The 13,938-nt window shown below is 38.1% G+C and overlaps 1 protein-coding gene across 5 annotated transcripts in view; it reads left to right on the forward strand.

The window, feature by feature from the left end:
• Positions 1–13,938, forward strand: part of plxnb2b (plexin b2b) — a 629,608-nt gene that overhangs the window by 427,170 nt on the left and 188,500 nt on the right. For all 5 annotated transcript variants that reach the window (XR_009824287.1, XR_009824286.1, XR_009824288.1 and 2 more), the window contains one exon: positions 10,262–10,362. Coding sequence is in view for 2 of the 5 variants with exons in the window: in XM_062035284.1 (XP_061891268.1) it covers positions 10,262–10,362 (101 nt within the window). In the remaining 3 variants the exon portion in view is untranslated. The remainder of the gene's footprint in view (positions 1–10,261; positions 10,363–13,938) is intronic.

The raw sequence follows: 13,938 nt of genomic DNA on the forward strand, positions 1-13,938 counted from the left end.
CACATCTTGAAGCGACTGTGAGAAAGCGACTTGAAGATGATCTGTAAAACATCATTTATGCAACATTTTGACCAAAGAACCACCATCACGTTATGCAGACCACAAGGAAGTGTTTTCATTTTAGAAAAAATAAAATAAAATATGACCCCTTTATTCCATCCATTTTCTACCGAATAGACCTGACGAGACCCACTCATCGACATTGCGCCTTATAATCCGGTGCGCCCTATGGCCCAGAAAATACGGTATTTCTATTTATCGAAGGTAGAGTAAGACTTTCAAAATGTGCTAATTTACATTGGATTAGCCGTAAACACGCTACTGATTAGCATTGCCGACTTTACGTCGCGATTTCAAGACCTCCAAATGTAGTAGTAGATTCACGTTACAACTAAACAGCTGGTGTTTAATAAGTACAGTATTTACACTATAAACACTTGTTTGGGTGCCGAGATTCAGCTTAATGGCAAAAACTACTTCCTCGCTGTAGTCTATACACTACTGCCATCTAACATTTTGGAATTGCAACCGCATGTAAAGTCTACGAGACAATACCTTCAGTATATCTTTATGTGGAATTAAATTATGGAATGGATTAAGCAAAGCAATCAAACAATGTACTAATATGATCCACTTCAAGAAACTCTTCAAACTTAAAGTGTTTACAAAGTACAAAGAAGAAGAACCATGATAAACATTCTGAATTTATTTCATCCATCCATTCATTTTCAAAATAATCTTACTCATCTCACCATATGAAATGTAACTTACTTCTCCGAGTATTATTTATTTAATTATTTATTTTTATGGTGATTACTTATGGAGTATATTGTGAATAAATTAAGAACAGGAAGTGAACAAAAGTTTTAGCAACTGTTATGTAAAAGAAAAGGGGTAGGATAAAATAAGCTCTGCTTCTTCCTACTCCTTTTCGAACATGTTGAAAAGAGAAACTGGAAATTGTGATGTATCATACTGTATGCTTGCATGTTCAAAATAAACTCCAACTCAATTTTTGCAAATGAGACTCCAAAGTGTAGGAAATCACGATAAAAAAACTGGACAGCACAATTGTTATCAGCTCACTCTTAAATGTTAAATGAAAAATTAGATTTTATTATTGAACAAATGAACATGTATTACCACATGAACACAAACCAATTGGTGCCGTATCGATTCAAATGTGAAAGGTAAACTTTAAATTGACTCTAAAAACTTTTCTTCACCGCTACTTTTTAGTGACACAATTCCGATATTTTTTATCACTTGGGTCACAAATCGGATACGGCCCGCAACCCCTAGAGAGACAAGCGGTAGAAAATAGATGGATGGATACAGAAAAAAAAAAGCATGGAATCGGAAGACCTCAGGTCCGAATCAGGGCTGGGTAAAAAAAACTGGACAGGAAATGAATGTCTGCTATTGCATCTGAAACAGACTTCCAAAACAATACAAAACTACAAAATCCCAGAGAGAACCAGGGTCCTCTCCAGTTGACATTAGTTTTGGTCTATTTATTTTGTCAGATTAAACAAAATAGTCCTGTTAAAGTCTGCGAAACAATCTCTCGGGAGGTACGAAGGTGCACAGACCCTATGAGCCTGCCCCATGCACACACCCCATGGAGAATAGCTTGGTAAAAAATTAAGAAACACAAAAAAAACATACTTCTCTACACAACTTCAAACAAAGCTGGCATGTTAACAAGGGCGTGTAATGTTAGCACTGTAGCTCACATAGTTGTGCTAGTGTTGCTAACATTGTCTTTTTTTGAGTGTAGGAAAAAAAAACATTGTCTTTTTATTTACTTGGTTCTTGATGAGTCTTCTTGTAGAGTTTGCCTCACCGCCGGTTTGGCTTAAATTTCAGTATTTGATCAAACTCGTGGGTGGTAATTTGTAGGTCCGGGGAAGGCGAAAAGATGTTTGCAAAATAAAGATTTCAGTATGCAGTAACAAGCTGTTTTTTGTTTTGTTTTGTTGTTACATGTAGACCTTGGCAGAAGGCAATTGGAGATGCAACTTGCATTAAATTGAACAGTTAGCACATTTATAATGTATCTGCTCGGAAATTCAAGCAGATAAGCTATACGTGCACACACTGGAGGCGTGCACACACCAACCTCCTCCCACTCATTATGGTGATGTTATTGCATCACATTCAAGGCCAACTCCTGCATTATCTTGGAGAAAAACGTAATGGACACGAAAACATTAATTCTAAAAACCTTCTCTCTCTATCTTGAGAGCTGGGAATGATGTGTTTGCCAAGAAGGAAAAAGCCACACAAACTATTTTCATGTGCCCGTCTGCTGATAATCGACTGCTCATAAATTGTCTCTAAATCCCCGTCATCTTCATGGCAGCGTTGGGATTTTAACTGTGCTGGCAAGGTATGGTGGGGAAAAACATAAAAGGTACTCCATAAAGACTAAGTGTGCATGAAAAATACATCAGGCTTGCCAGATAAGGGATGTGGTCCCCTTGTATTATCATAGTAGTGGGTGTTCAAATTACTTTATAACATGTCAAAAAAATGTAATAATGAAAATTGAAAATATTTGAGTTGTTTTATTTCTAGCAAAATAAATAAAAAATCAATAAAAACACAAATTTGGATTATGTAAAAATAAAAAAACAGCCTTTTTTTAAAATAACCATTAAAGAAAGATACAGTATATGTATGTATATATGTAAGTATGTATGTATGTATATACAGGGTGATTAAAAAAAGAATAGGCCAAAATCGACATGCATTTATTCAGTTCTAAAGCATTGCAATAAACTGACAGACAGATCCCCGGACCTAACTGTGTGTGACTTTTTTCTGTGGCAGTATGTTCAAGACAAGGTTTATGTTCCAACGTTGCCAGCAAATATCGATGACATGAAAGATTGAACAGCAGCAGCAATCAACACGGTGGATCGTGACATCCTGGGGCACGTTTGGGAGGAATTCTCTTATCGTCTAAATATTGTCCGTGCTGCCGGGGGTGGCCATGTTGAGCACTTGTAAAGCATTAGATAAATACTGCAAGTTATGTACAACACATGTGTTCAAGCTAGGTTTTCTATTGTTTTTCAATTATAAAATATCGAGTGATCATTCTGGCGTATTCTTTTTGAATCACCCTGTTTATATACATATATAGTCTATATATGTATATATATATATATATATATATATATATATATATATATATATATATATATATATATATATATATATGTATATTTATACAGTACATATAATCTATATATGTATACATGTGTGTAAGTGTGTACATGAGTGTGTATATATATGTGTGTGTGTATATATATATATATATATATATATATATATATATATATATATATATATATATATACATCTATATATACAACATGAACACATGTCTGCATGTGAATATATATATGAAATATAAAACACATATATATATAGTATTACAAATAAAAAATAAGAAAAATGTATGTTCAATATTTTTCATTTAAAATAAAAAACAAGTAGGCACAAATATTATTTTAAATAACAAACAACATTTTAAATAAATAAAATATATTAAATGTAGAATTAAAAAATATATGTTCAATGTATTTTATTTTTATACCCCCATTGTGCATTTACTTATATATATTTTCTAGGGCTGTCAAAGTTAACATATAAACAATTATTAACAACAAATGATCACATTAATAATGTATAAACTCAGATTGATCGCAAAATGTATTTTAACCCCACATGCTCTTTGACCTTAACCGCGCATGGTTACGTCAGTGCAAAGATGAGTGAGGACTTCTGACCCGCGTACTCTCTGGCAAATTATGTTTCAAAATCCACTGACTGGGTTTGAAGAAATAAATTATGTGAATTAAATTTCAATTCAATTTGTGTCAAAATATTGTGGTCTTTTTATAGTTAATTTAAATTGTTTAAGTAAAGTTACTGTGATTAATCGAAATGCTGTAGTATAATTAATCTGATTAAAAAATCGAATCCACTGACAACATTAATTTCTTCATATATTTACCGTATTTTCCGGACCATAGGGCGCACCGGATTATAAGGCGCACTGCCAATGAGCGGGTCTAGTCAGGTCTATTTTCATACAAACCCCGTTTCCATATGAGTTGGGAATTTGTGTTAGATGTAAATATAAACGGAATACAATGATTTGCAAATCCTTTTCAACCCATTTTCAATTGAATGCACTACAAAGACAAGATATTTGATGTTCAAACTCATAAACTTTATTTTTTTTTTGCAAATAATAATTAACTTGGAATTTCATGGCTGCAACACGTGCCAAAGTAGTTGGGAAAGAGCATGTTACATGGCATTTCCTTTTAACAACACTCAGTAAACGTTTGGGAACTGAGGAGACACATTTTTTAAGCTTCTCAGGTGGAATTCTTTCCCATTCTTGCTTGATGTACAGCTTAAAGGCCTACTGAAATGAATTTTTTTTATTTAAACGGGGATAGCAGATCTATTCTATGTGTCATACTTGATCATTTTGCGATATTGCCATATTTTTGCTGAAAGGATTTAGTATAGAACAACGACGATAAAGATTGCAACTTTTGGTATCTGATAAAAAAAAGGCTTGCCCCTACCGGAAGTAGCGTGACGTAGTCAGTTGAACATATACGCAAAGTTCCCTATTGTTTACAATGATGGCCGCATGAAGTGAGAGAGATTCGGACCGAGAAAGCGACAATTTCCCCATTAATTTGAGCGAGGATGAAAGATTTGTGGATGAGTAAAGTGCAAGTGAAGGACTAGTGGGGAGTTGAAGCTATTCAGATAGGGAAGATGCTGTGAGAGCCGGGGGTGACCTGATATTCAGCTGGGAATGACTACAACAGTAAATAAACACAAGACATATATATACTCTATTAGCCACAACACAACCAGGCTTATATTTAATATGCCACAAATTAATCCTGCATAAAAACACCTGCGTGTTTGTTACGCTAGCTCTTAGCTCCTCTGCTAGCTCCTAGCTCCATAGAACACGCCAATACAATTCAAACACCTGATCAACACACACAATCACTCAGCCCAAAAGACCGTTCACCTAACCCAAGGTTCATAAAGCTTATATATTTTAAAAAAAGTTACGTACATACGCAAAAAAAAGTTGCGCACATACGGTCAAGCGATCAAATGTTTAGAAGCCAAAGCTGCATACTCACAGTAGCACGTCTGCGTCTTTGTCATCCAAATCAAAGTAATCCTGGTAAGAGTCTGTGTTGTCCCAGTTCTCTACAGGCGTCTGTGTATCGAAGTCAAAAGTCCTCCTGGTTAGAGTCTCTGTTATCCGAGTTCTTCCATCTTGACTGCATCTTTCGGGAATGTAAACAAAGAAGCGCCGGCTGTGTACTGTTGTTGCTGACTACGTTCGAAAAATACGTCCATTTCGCACCGACAACTTTCTTCTTTGCTTGCTCAGCTTCCTTCTCCATAATGCAATGAACATGATTGCAACAGATTCACGAACACAGATGTCCAGAATACTGTGGAATTATGAAATGAAAACAGAGCTTTTTCGTATTGGCTTCAATGTGGAAGGCATACCCGTGTTCGCCGGTCTACGTCACGCGCATACGTCATCCTCAGAGGCGTTTCGAACCGGAAGTTTAGCGGCAAATTTAAAATGTCACTTTATAAGTTAACCCGGCCGTATTGGCATGTGTTATAATGTTAAGATTTCATCATTGATATATAAACTATCAGACTGCGTGGTCGGTAGTAGTGGGTTTCAGTAGGCCTTTAAGTTGTTCAACAGTCCGGGGGTCTCCGTTGTGGTATTTTAGGCTTCATAATGCGCCACACATTTTCAATGGGAGACAGGTCTGGACTACAGGCAGGCCAGTCTAGTACCCGCACTCTTTTACTATGAAGCCACGTGGCTTGGCATTGTCTTGCTGAAATAAGCAGGGGCGTCCATGGTAACATTGCTTGGATGGCAACATATGTTGCTCCAAAACCTGTATGTACCTTTCAGCATTAATGGCGCCTTCACAGATGTGTAAGTTACCCATGTCTTGGGCACTAAAACACCCCCATACCATCACAGATGCTGGCTTTTCAACTTTGCGCCTATAACAATCCGGATGGTTCTTTTCCTCTTTGGTCCGGAGGACACGACATCCACAGTTTCCAAAAACAATTTGAAATGCGGACTCGTCAGACCACAGAACACTTTTCCCCTTTGCATCAGTCCATCTTAGATGAGCTCAGGCCCAGCAAAACCGACGGCGTTTCTGGGTGTTGTTGTTAAACGGTTTTCACCTTGCATAGGAGAGTTTTAACTTGCACTTGCAGATGTAGCGACCAACTGTAGTTACTGACAGTGGGTTTCTGAAGTGTTCCTGAGCCCATGTGGTGATATCCTTTACACACTGATGTCGCTTGTTGATGCAGTACAGCCTGAGGGATCGAAGGTCACGGGCTTAGCTGCTTACGTGCAGTGATTTCTCCAGATGCTCTGAACCCTTTGATGATATTACGGACCGTAGATGGTGAAATCCATAAATTCCTTGCAATAGCTGGTTGAGAAAGGTTTTTCTTAAACTGTTCAACAATTTGCTCATGCATTTGTTGACAAAGTGGTGACCTTCGCCCCATCCTTGTTTGTGAATGACTGAGCATTTCATGGAATCTACTTTTGGGTATAAAAGTAGATTCCATGAAATGCAATCATGGCACCCACCTGTTCCAAATTTGCCTGTTCACCTGTGGGATGTTCCAAATAAGTGTTTGATGAGCATTCCTCAACTTTATCAGTATTTATTGCCACATTTCCCAACTTCTTTTGTCACGTGTTGCTGGCATCAAATTCTAAAGTTAATGATTCTTATATCAGTTTGAACATCAAATATGTTGTCTTTGTAGCATATTCAACTAAATATGGGTTGAAAATGATTTGCAAATCATTGTATTTTGTTTATATTTACATCTAACACAATTTCCCAACTCATATGGAAACGGGGTTTGTACAAAAGGCGCACCGGTTTATATTGCGCATTAAAGGGGTCATGTTATGATTTTTTTTTTCTAAATGTTAAACACTTCCTTGTGGTCTACATAACATGTAATGGTGGTTCTTTGGTCAAAATGTTGCATAAATGATGTTTTACAGATCATCTTCAAATCGCTTTCTGATAGTCGCTTCAGGATGCGCCGTTTTGTGGGCGGTCTTATTTACACGGCTCACCTTCGGCAGCGTCTTCTCCCCGTCATCTTTGTTGTAGCGGTGTAGCGTGCAAGGACGGGAGTGGAAGAAGTGTCAAAAGATGTACCTAACTCTTTTAATGACATTCAGACTTTACTTTAATCAATAACGGAGCAGAACCTCCTCATCCGTGGCTCACTAGTGCAACAACAACACAGGAAATGTGTCCCGTGAAAAAACGTCCGACCGGAACTCTCTAATAACTAAAGTTCCTTGGGTGAATAATGTAAACTCACTACACCGGTATGTTTTAGTGCTTTCATGGCGAGTTCACTGACAGATATAAGTATTTTACGCTACTTCATATTAGAAATGGCAACAGTGGAGGATGAATGTCCCATAACAAGAAGATCAAGAAAAAGCTTATCGACTGCAAAGGCGGACGCGCGCACATTTTCTGGATTGATGCAGATCCCAAATACAGATCAGCAGGTACCAGAAGGTAAGAAAAGTTGCTTTTGCATAATATTGCAAAACAAAATGCCAGATAATATGTCTTACCTTATACACACACCATAATAATACTCCTATGTTGAAGCACAGTTCAATCCATCAAGCGGTGTGGCTTCATAGCTTGCCAAAGTCGTACTAAAACATTTAGACAGATTTTTGAGCGCTGTGTGTAATGTTCTATATTTTCAATGAAACATATAAAATGTTGGTGTTGTTTACTTGAGTCATATTGCAGTCTACACGTATCTCTTATTTGTGACTGCCATTTACTGGTGACACTTATCATTTCACCATGTACCAAATAAAATAGCTTCAAGGTCGGTAAGCACAACCAAAATTATTCCTTTTATAAGGCGCACTGTCGAGTTTTGAGAAAATGAAAGTATTTTAAGTGCACCTTATAGTCCGAAAAATATGGTGTATGCACTGCAAAAAGTCAGTGGCCAAAAACAAGAAAAAAAATACAAAAATGAGGGGTATTTTATTTGAACTAAGCAAAATTATCTGCCAATAAAACAAGAAAATTTGGCTTGTTAAGGCTTTCCAAACCAAGTATGTGGTAGTCCTGACTGCCGTGCGGGTTCTCAGGACCATTCCAGGGAAGACATTTCCGTGAGACGGGTTAGACTTCCATCCATGGATGGATGGATGGATGGGTTAGACTTCTTTATTTTTACAACAGAGTCTTTGGCTGCTTTCCAGCAGCTGCTTCTTACGTGAGCATCCGGTTGGTTTCCCTCCGTCCGCCGTCTGCTTTTCAGCAGCACGTCACGGCAACCGAAGCTTCGGTTGCCGTCTACTTTTCAGCGGCACGGCTCCGTCGTGCCCGTGGTAGCCGAGGATGGTTTCCTCCCGTCTGCGTCTGCTTTTCAGCAGCACGTCGCCAACAACAGAGTCTTTGGCTGCTTTCCAGCAGCTGCTTTGTACGTGAGCGCCCGGTTGGTTTCCCTCCGTCCGCCGTCTGCTTTCCAGCAGCACGTCACCTTCGGTTGCCGTCTACTTTTCAGCGGCACGGCTCCGTCGTGCCCGTGGTAGCCGAGGATGATTTCCTCCCGTCTGCGTCTGCTTTCCTGCGTCTGCTTTTCAGCAGCACGTCCCCTTTGGCGTGGTCTTTTAGCAGCTGCCTTTTCTCCGTCTTCTTCCCCCCCTCGTCGCTCTCGGCCGCGCCTTTTAACCGCCGCGAGGGGATTAGCTGATCGTGACCAGGTGCGCGATCCCCGCACCTGGTCACAATTGCGGCGTCGCTCTCGGCGCGCACAGTCTCGCCGTCCACGCCTCCCCGCCGCCATCTTGGAGCGGGCGCCGTCGGTCCGCCTCCCCACAAAGTAAAATTAGCTAACCTCAATGAACCCAAAAATACCTTAAAATAAGTATATTTTCACTAATAACAAGTGCACTTTTCTTGGTAGAAAAAAAAAGAGACCTCTTTGCTCAATATGTTGAAAAATATTCTTAAATGAAGTAAATGCTAGTGCCATTATGTTGACATAATGATATGCGCTCGGCATTACATTTCTTGAAACCAGCAAACTTATACTAAAAACTAATGTATTGTTCTTAATGGAAAGGCAACAAGGCAACCGCTTCTTACTCTCGGGGTTTCCTAGCCGCTCAGGCAAATCATATTGTCTAAAAATGCATTTTTCCATCGATAACATGACATCATCGCGCCAAGTGCGTGCTCTTTCAGTCAATTAGTGCTCACATTTTTTTTAATTGTAATTTTGAAGAATTTATTTGAATGTGCATGAACTATTTCTGTTCAAAATTGTTTGAAATGTCACATGTTAAATTTTTAAATATTAACTGTCAGTGTACTGTACACTATAGGAGTATGTGTTTTCTATTGTTTCATTGACAATAAAACAGCAAAGTCCATTTTGCTGTCATCTGTTTTAATTATGAGACACAATTGTGTCAAAGTCATGATTTTTTTTGTCATGCTTGAAGTAAGAAATTATTACTTTAAAAAAGTACTTTTATACTTGTGAGTGTTGATGACACAGCTTTGCAACAGTTGATATTCTAGTTTCAAGCATGTTTTACTCAATACAGGTCATAAAATCTCAGCAACAAGCTGTAATATCTTACTGAGATAATTTATGACCAAAACCCTTAAAACAAGTAAAACACTCTAACATAAAATCTGCTTAGTGAGAAGTATTATCTTATCAGACAGAAAATAAGCAAATATCACCCTTATTTGAGATATTTCATCTTACCTAGATTTCAGTTTTTGTCGTGTGTGTAGTTTTTTTTATGAAAAGTATGTATTCTTCCAATGGCAAATTGAATAGTAAATTTGGTCATTGATGCTTTCAGGAAGAGAAGATCTGTGCAATCTATTGCATTGGTAGACTAGGCAGCCGGCAACTACAGAAGACTGAGGTTGATGTTAATTGAATAATTGATGGTAGTTAATTAGACATATTGGCCGAGTTCCCCTTTGAATCTTAACTGTACTGTAAATAGTGATATGCAGTGTACAATAGTCAAGAAATACTGTATGCAGAAGTATTGTAGGCGTCCCCCCAACCCCCCCTCCCTAATCATGTTGTCATGTTGCCGCAGATCACCAAGGTGCCCGTGGAGACGTGCCTCCAGAAGCAAGACTGCCAATCTTGCGTGAATATGAGGGACCCTTACTGTGGCTGGTGTGTCCTGGAGGGCAGGTGAGACTCACACTAACACATCCAAGGAAGTGTTTTCCCCATTTGTTTTATGGCGGATGTTGTTTTTTTTCTACTAACCTGAGTTGGTTAGTAAAAGAAAAAAACCCTGGCCTTGAAATTAAACCAGTTTGTCAGGCTCACAGCGAAATGCACTCTCATCAGCTGCCATTGAAGCTAATGCTGATGTTTAACACGGGTTTTACAAGGTTGTGAAGGAGATAAATATTTGTCATATGAATCCAAAGAGGCCTTTTGAAAAAGTTTTCATTGTCAAGGCGAGCTTCCTCCCTATTGTCCATGAGTCTTATTGTGTTCTGCTACACGATAGCTGCATTTGAGCATGTTGGACTTGATACCAAGTATTTATTAGCTCGTTTGGCTTTTGTCATTGCTATTATTTGCTGGTGTGCATCTACAGCCTTTAATCCAATGATTCTCCCTTTTAAAATGTAGGAACAACATCTTAGTGATGTTACAAAATTACCAAAATAAAAATTCAGTAGTAAGCAGCGGTTGCATCAATAAATTCAGACATTTTTTTCATATTCATGTAAAAAAAAACTATTAGTGATATGTATTAGTGATAGGTTAATGATGTCTCGGTGAGTGTATGGAACACTCACTGGCTGTATTGACTCTACATTGATACCGTGTCAGTGTTTCATAATGCTCATCTGCTGAATTAAAAAAGTCACTACATTTGACTTGCAAATAAAATTAATAGTAAGTTTATATATATATATATATATATATATATATATATATATATATATATATATATATATATATATATATATATATATATATATATATATATGTATTTAATTTTTTTTTCATTGTATTTTTTCAAATTAATAGATAGATAGTACTTTATTGATTCCGTCAGGAGAGTTCCCTCAGGAAAATAGTTGCGCTGAAAGGAATATAAAATGCACAAATTTGGTCAATGATCCAAATAGTTTCAGGGTTTACCCTAGATTGCCAAAATACCTGTGGCGGTGGGGGCGTGGTCACCATGACGTCATCGAACAATTTGCCTAATCCACTATGATATGATTTTCTTAAAGTGTTTTTAAAATGGTGTTTTTTCTACAATTGACTCTCTTTAGTTTTATACTGCTTCTAAATGTGTGTTTTAACTCCTGTGAAGCACTGTGTGAAATGTTTATTTGTTCTAAAATGTGCTATTTAAATAAAGTCGATTGGATAGAAAGGCTAAAAAAATTATAAATACATTTAAAAACAAATATGTTATTATAAATTAATATTAAGATATATTTTTATATCGTTTTACCATATTTCCAGGTGTTGCTTATAGGGAAGCGAAGACTCAAAGAGACGAAAGTGTTTTCACGGGAGGTAAATGGTAAATGGGTTATACTTGTACAGCGCTTTTCTACCTTCAAGGTACTCAAAGCGCTTTGACACTATTTCCACATTCACCCATTCACACACACATTCACACACTGATGGCGCGAGCTGCCATGCAAAGCCCTAACCACAACCCATCAAGAGCAAGGGCTTGCTCAAGGACACACGGATGGTGACGAGGTTGGTAGAAGGTGGGGATTGAACCAGGAACCCTCAGGTTACTGGCACAGCCACTCTCCCAACAGCGCCACGCCGTCCCCTTAAAACCTGTTTAAATTGTGCCGTTGTTTGTTATCATAAGATCGGTAATAAAAGTTAAAAATAGCGTCGGACGTTGTGTGTTCAAGGTTTGGTGGTAATAAAAAGTTGGGCGGTCCGCCACATTCAATTACATTAAGGGGGAAACCCTGAGTTTACTTTTACCTTATTTAGCGCTATAAGTTCAAAATGATCCTACAACTCGGAATTCTACCTTGGTCTTAGTTCCTTTGATTTTTTAAATGTATTATTGTTGAGTTTTTTTCTAAGTTCCATTAAGATTGATGATGGTAACAAAAACCGATGTCAAACGCAGCACGCCTTGACCCATCACCAGTATACAGGGGATGAAACTCCAAACATTAGAATATGCTGTAAAAGTCCTTTCATGTCAGCTATTCGACTTTAAATGTGAAACTAATATGTGATATAAACTCATCACACAATATATCAAGCTTTTATTTGCTATAATGTTGATGATCATGGCTTACAGTTTTGGAAAACCCAACATTTTTATGACATTTTCAATTGAAGGTTTTCATAATTTTTAAGCATTAGTCATCAAAATGATATCAAAAGAAGTCTGGAAATATCTTGAGTTGCATGTTATGAGCCGGTGTGATGTATTAATTTGCCCTTGTAAATCTAATCAGTGATACAAACAAACCGTTGCATGATATTGTCATTGTTTGAGTTTCACCTGGATTTTGTTGAATGTTTACAAATGTTTAGTCATTCATAAAGTCCTAAAGGAACAATTGAAATTATTTTACCTTTTTATTACTGCGCACCCAACAGCTACATGAGACTTGGCAGTTAATTCAATAAAGGCATTAATTGGAGCATTAATTAATTAGATGTGTCAGGCTGGTTCTGCTTGAATTCTAAAGCCTCAGCATAATAATGCCAACTGTACATGAATATGTAAGTACTATACATTTGTAAATACAAGTTTATTATAAAAAAAACAATATTTTTCCTACTTAGAAATAATAGAACTAGTTGTGCCATATTTTTCAGACCATAGGGCGCACCATAAGGCGGACTGCCGATGAGCGGGTCTATGCAGGTCTATTTTCACTCAAAAGGCGCCAGCGCATTTTTTTTCTAAATTTAAACACTCCCTTGTGGTCTACATAACATGTAATGGTGGTTCTTTGGTCCAAATGTTGCATAGATAATGTTTTACAGAACATCTTCAAGTGGCTTTCTGACCATCTTCAGGATGCGCCGTTTTGTGGGCGGTCTTATTTACGTGCCTCCACTTGGACAGCGTCTTTTCCCCGTCATTGTTGTTGTACCGGTAGTTTTTTTGCGTTTCCATAGCGAGTCTACTGACAGATACAAGTTACAACTGTATGTTACTTTGTTTTAGAAATGGCAACAGCAGAGGATGAATGCCCCACAACAAGAAGATGGAGAAAAATAAGATTATTATTACAAAGGCGGATGAGGCACATTTTCAGGACTTATGCAGATCCCAAATACACATCAGCAGGGACCAATGGGTGAGAAAAGCTGGTTTTACATAATATTGCGTAACAACGCCAGATAATGTCTGCTAATAGGTGCCATTTTCAATCAATCAATGTTTATTTATATAGCCCTCAAAGGGCTGCACAAGCCACAACGACATCCTCGGTTCAGATCCCACATAAGGGCAAGGAAAAACTCACAACCCAGTGGGATGTCAATGTGAATGACTATGAGAAACCTTGGAGAGGACCCCCCCCCCCCCCCCCCCCCCCCCCTTCTCCTAGGGGAGACCAGATGCAATGGACGTCGAGTGAGTCTAGCATAATATTGTGAAAGTCCATAGTGGATCTAACATAATCGTGAGAGTCCAGTCCATAGTGGGGCCAACAGGAGACCATCCCAAGCGGAGACGGGTCAGCAGCGCAGAGATGTCCCCAACCGATGCACAGGCGAGCAAGTCCACCCCAGGTC

The sequence above is a fragment of the Entelurus aequoreus genome, linkage group LG24 (genome assembly GCF_033978785.1).
Source record: "Entelurus aequoreus isolate RoL-2023_Sb linkage group LG24, RoL_Eaeq_v1.1, whole genome shotgun sequence".
NCBI lineage: Eukaryota > Metazoa > Chordata > Actinopteri > Syngnathiformes > Syngnathidae > Entelurus > Entelurus aequoreus.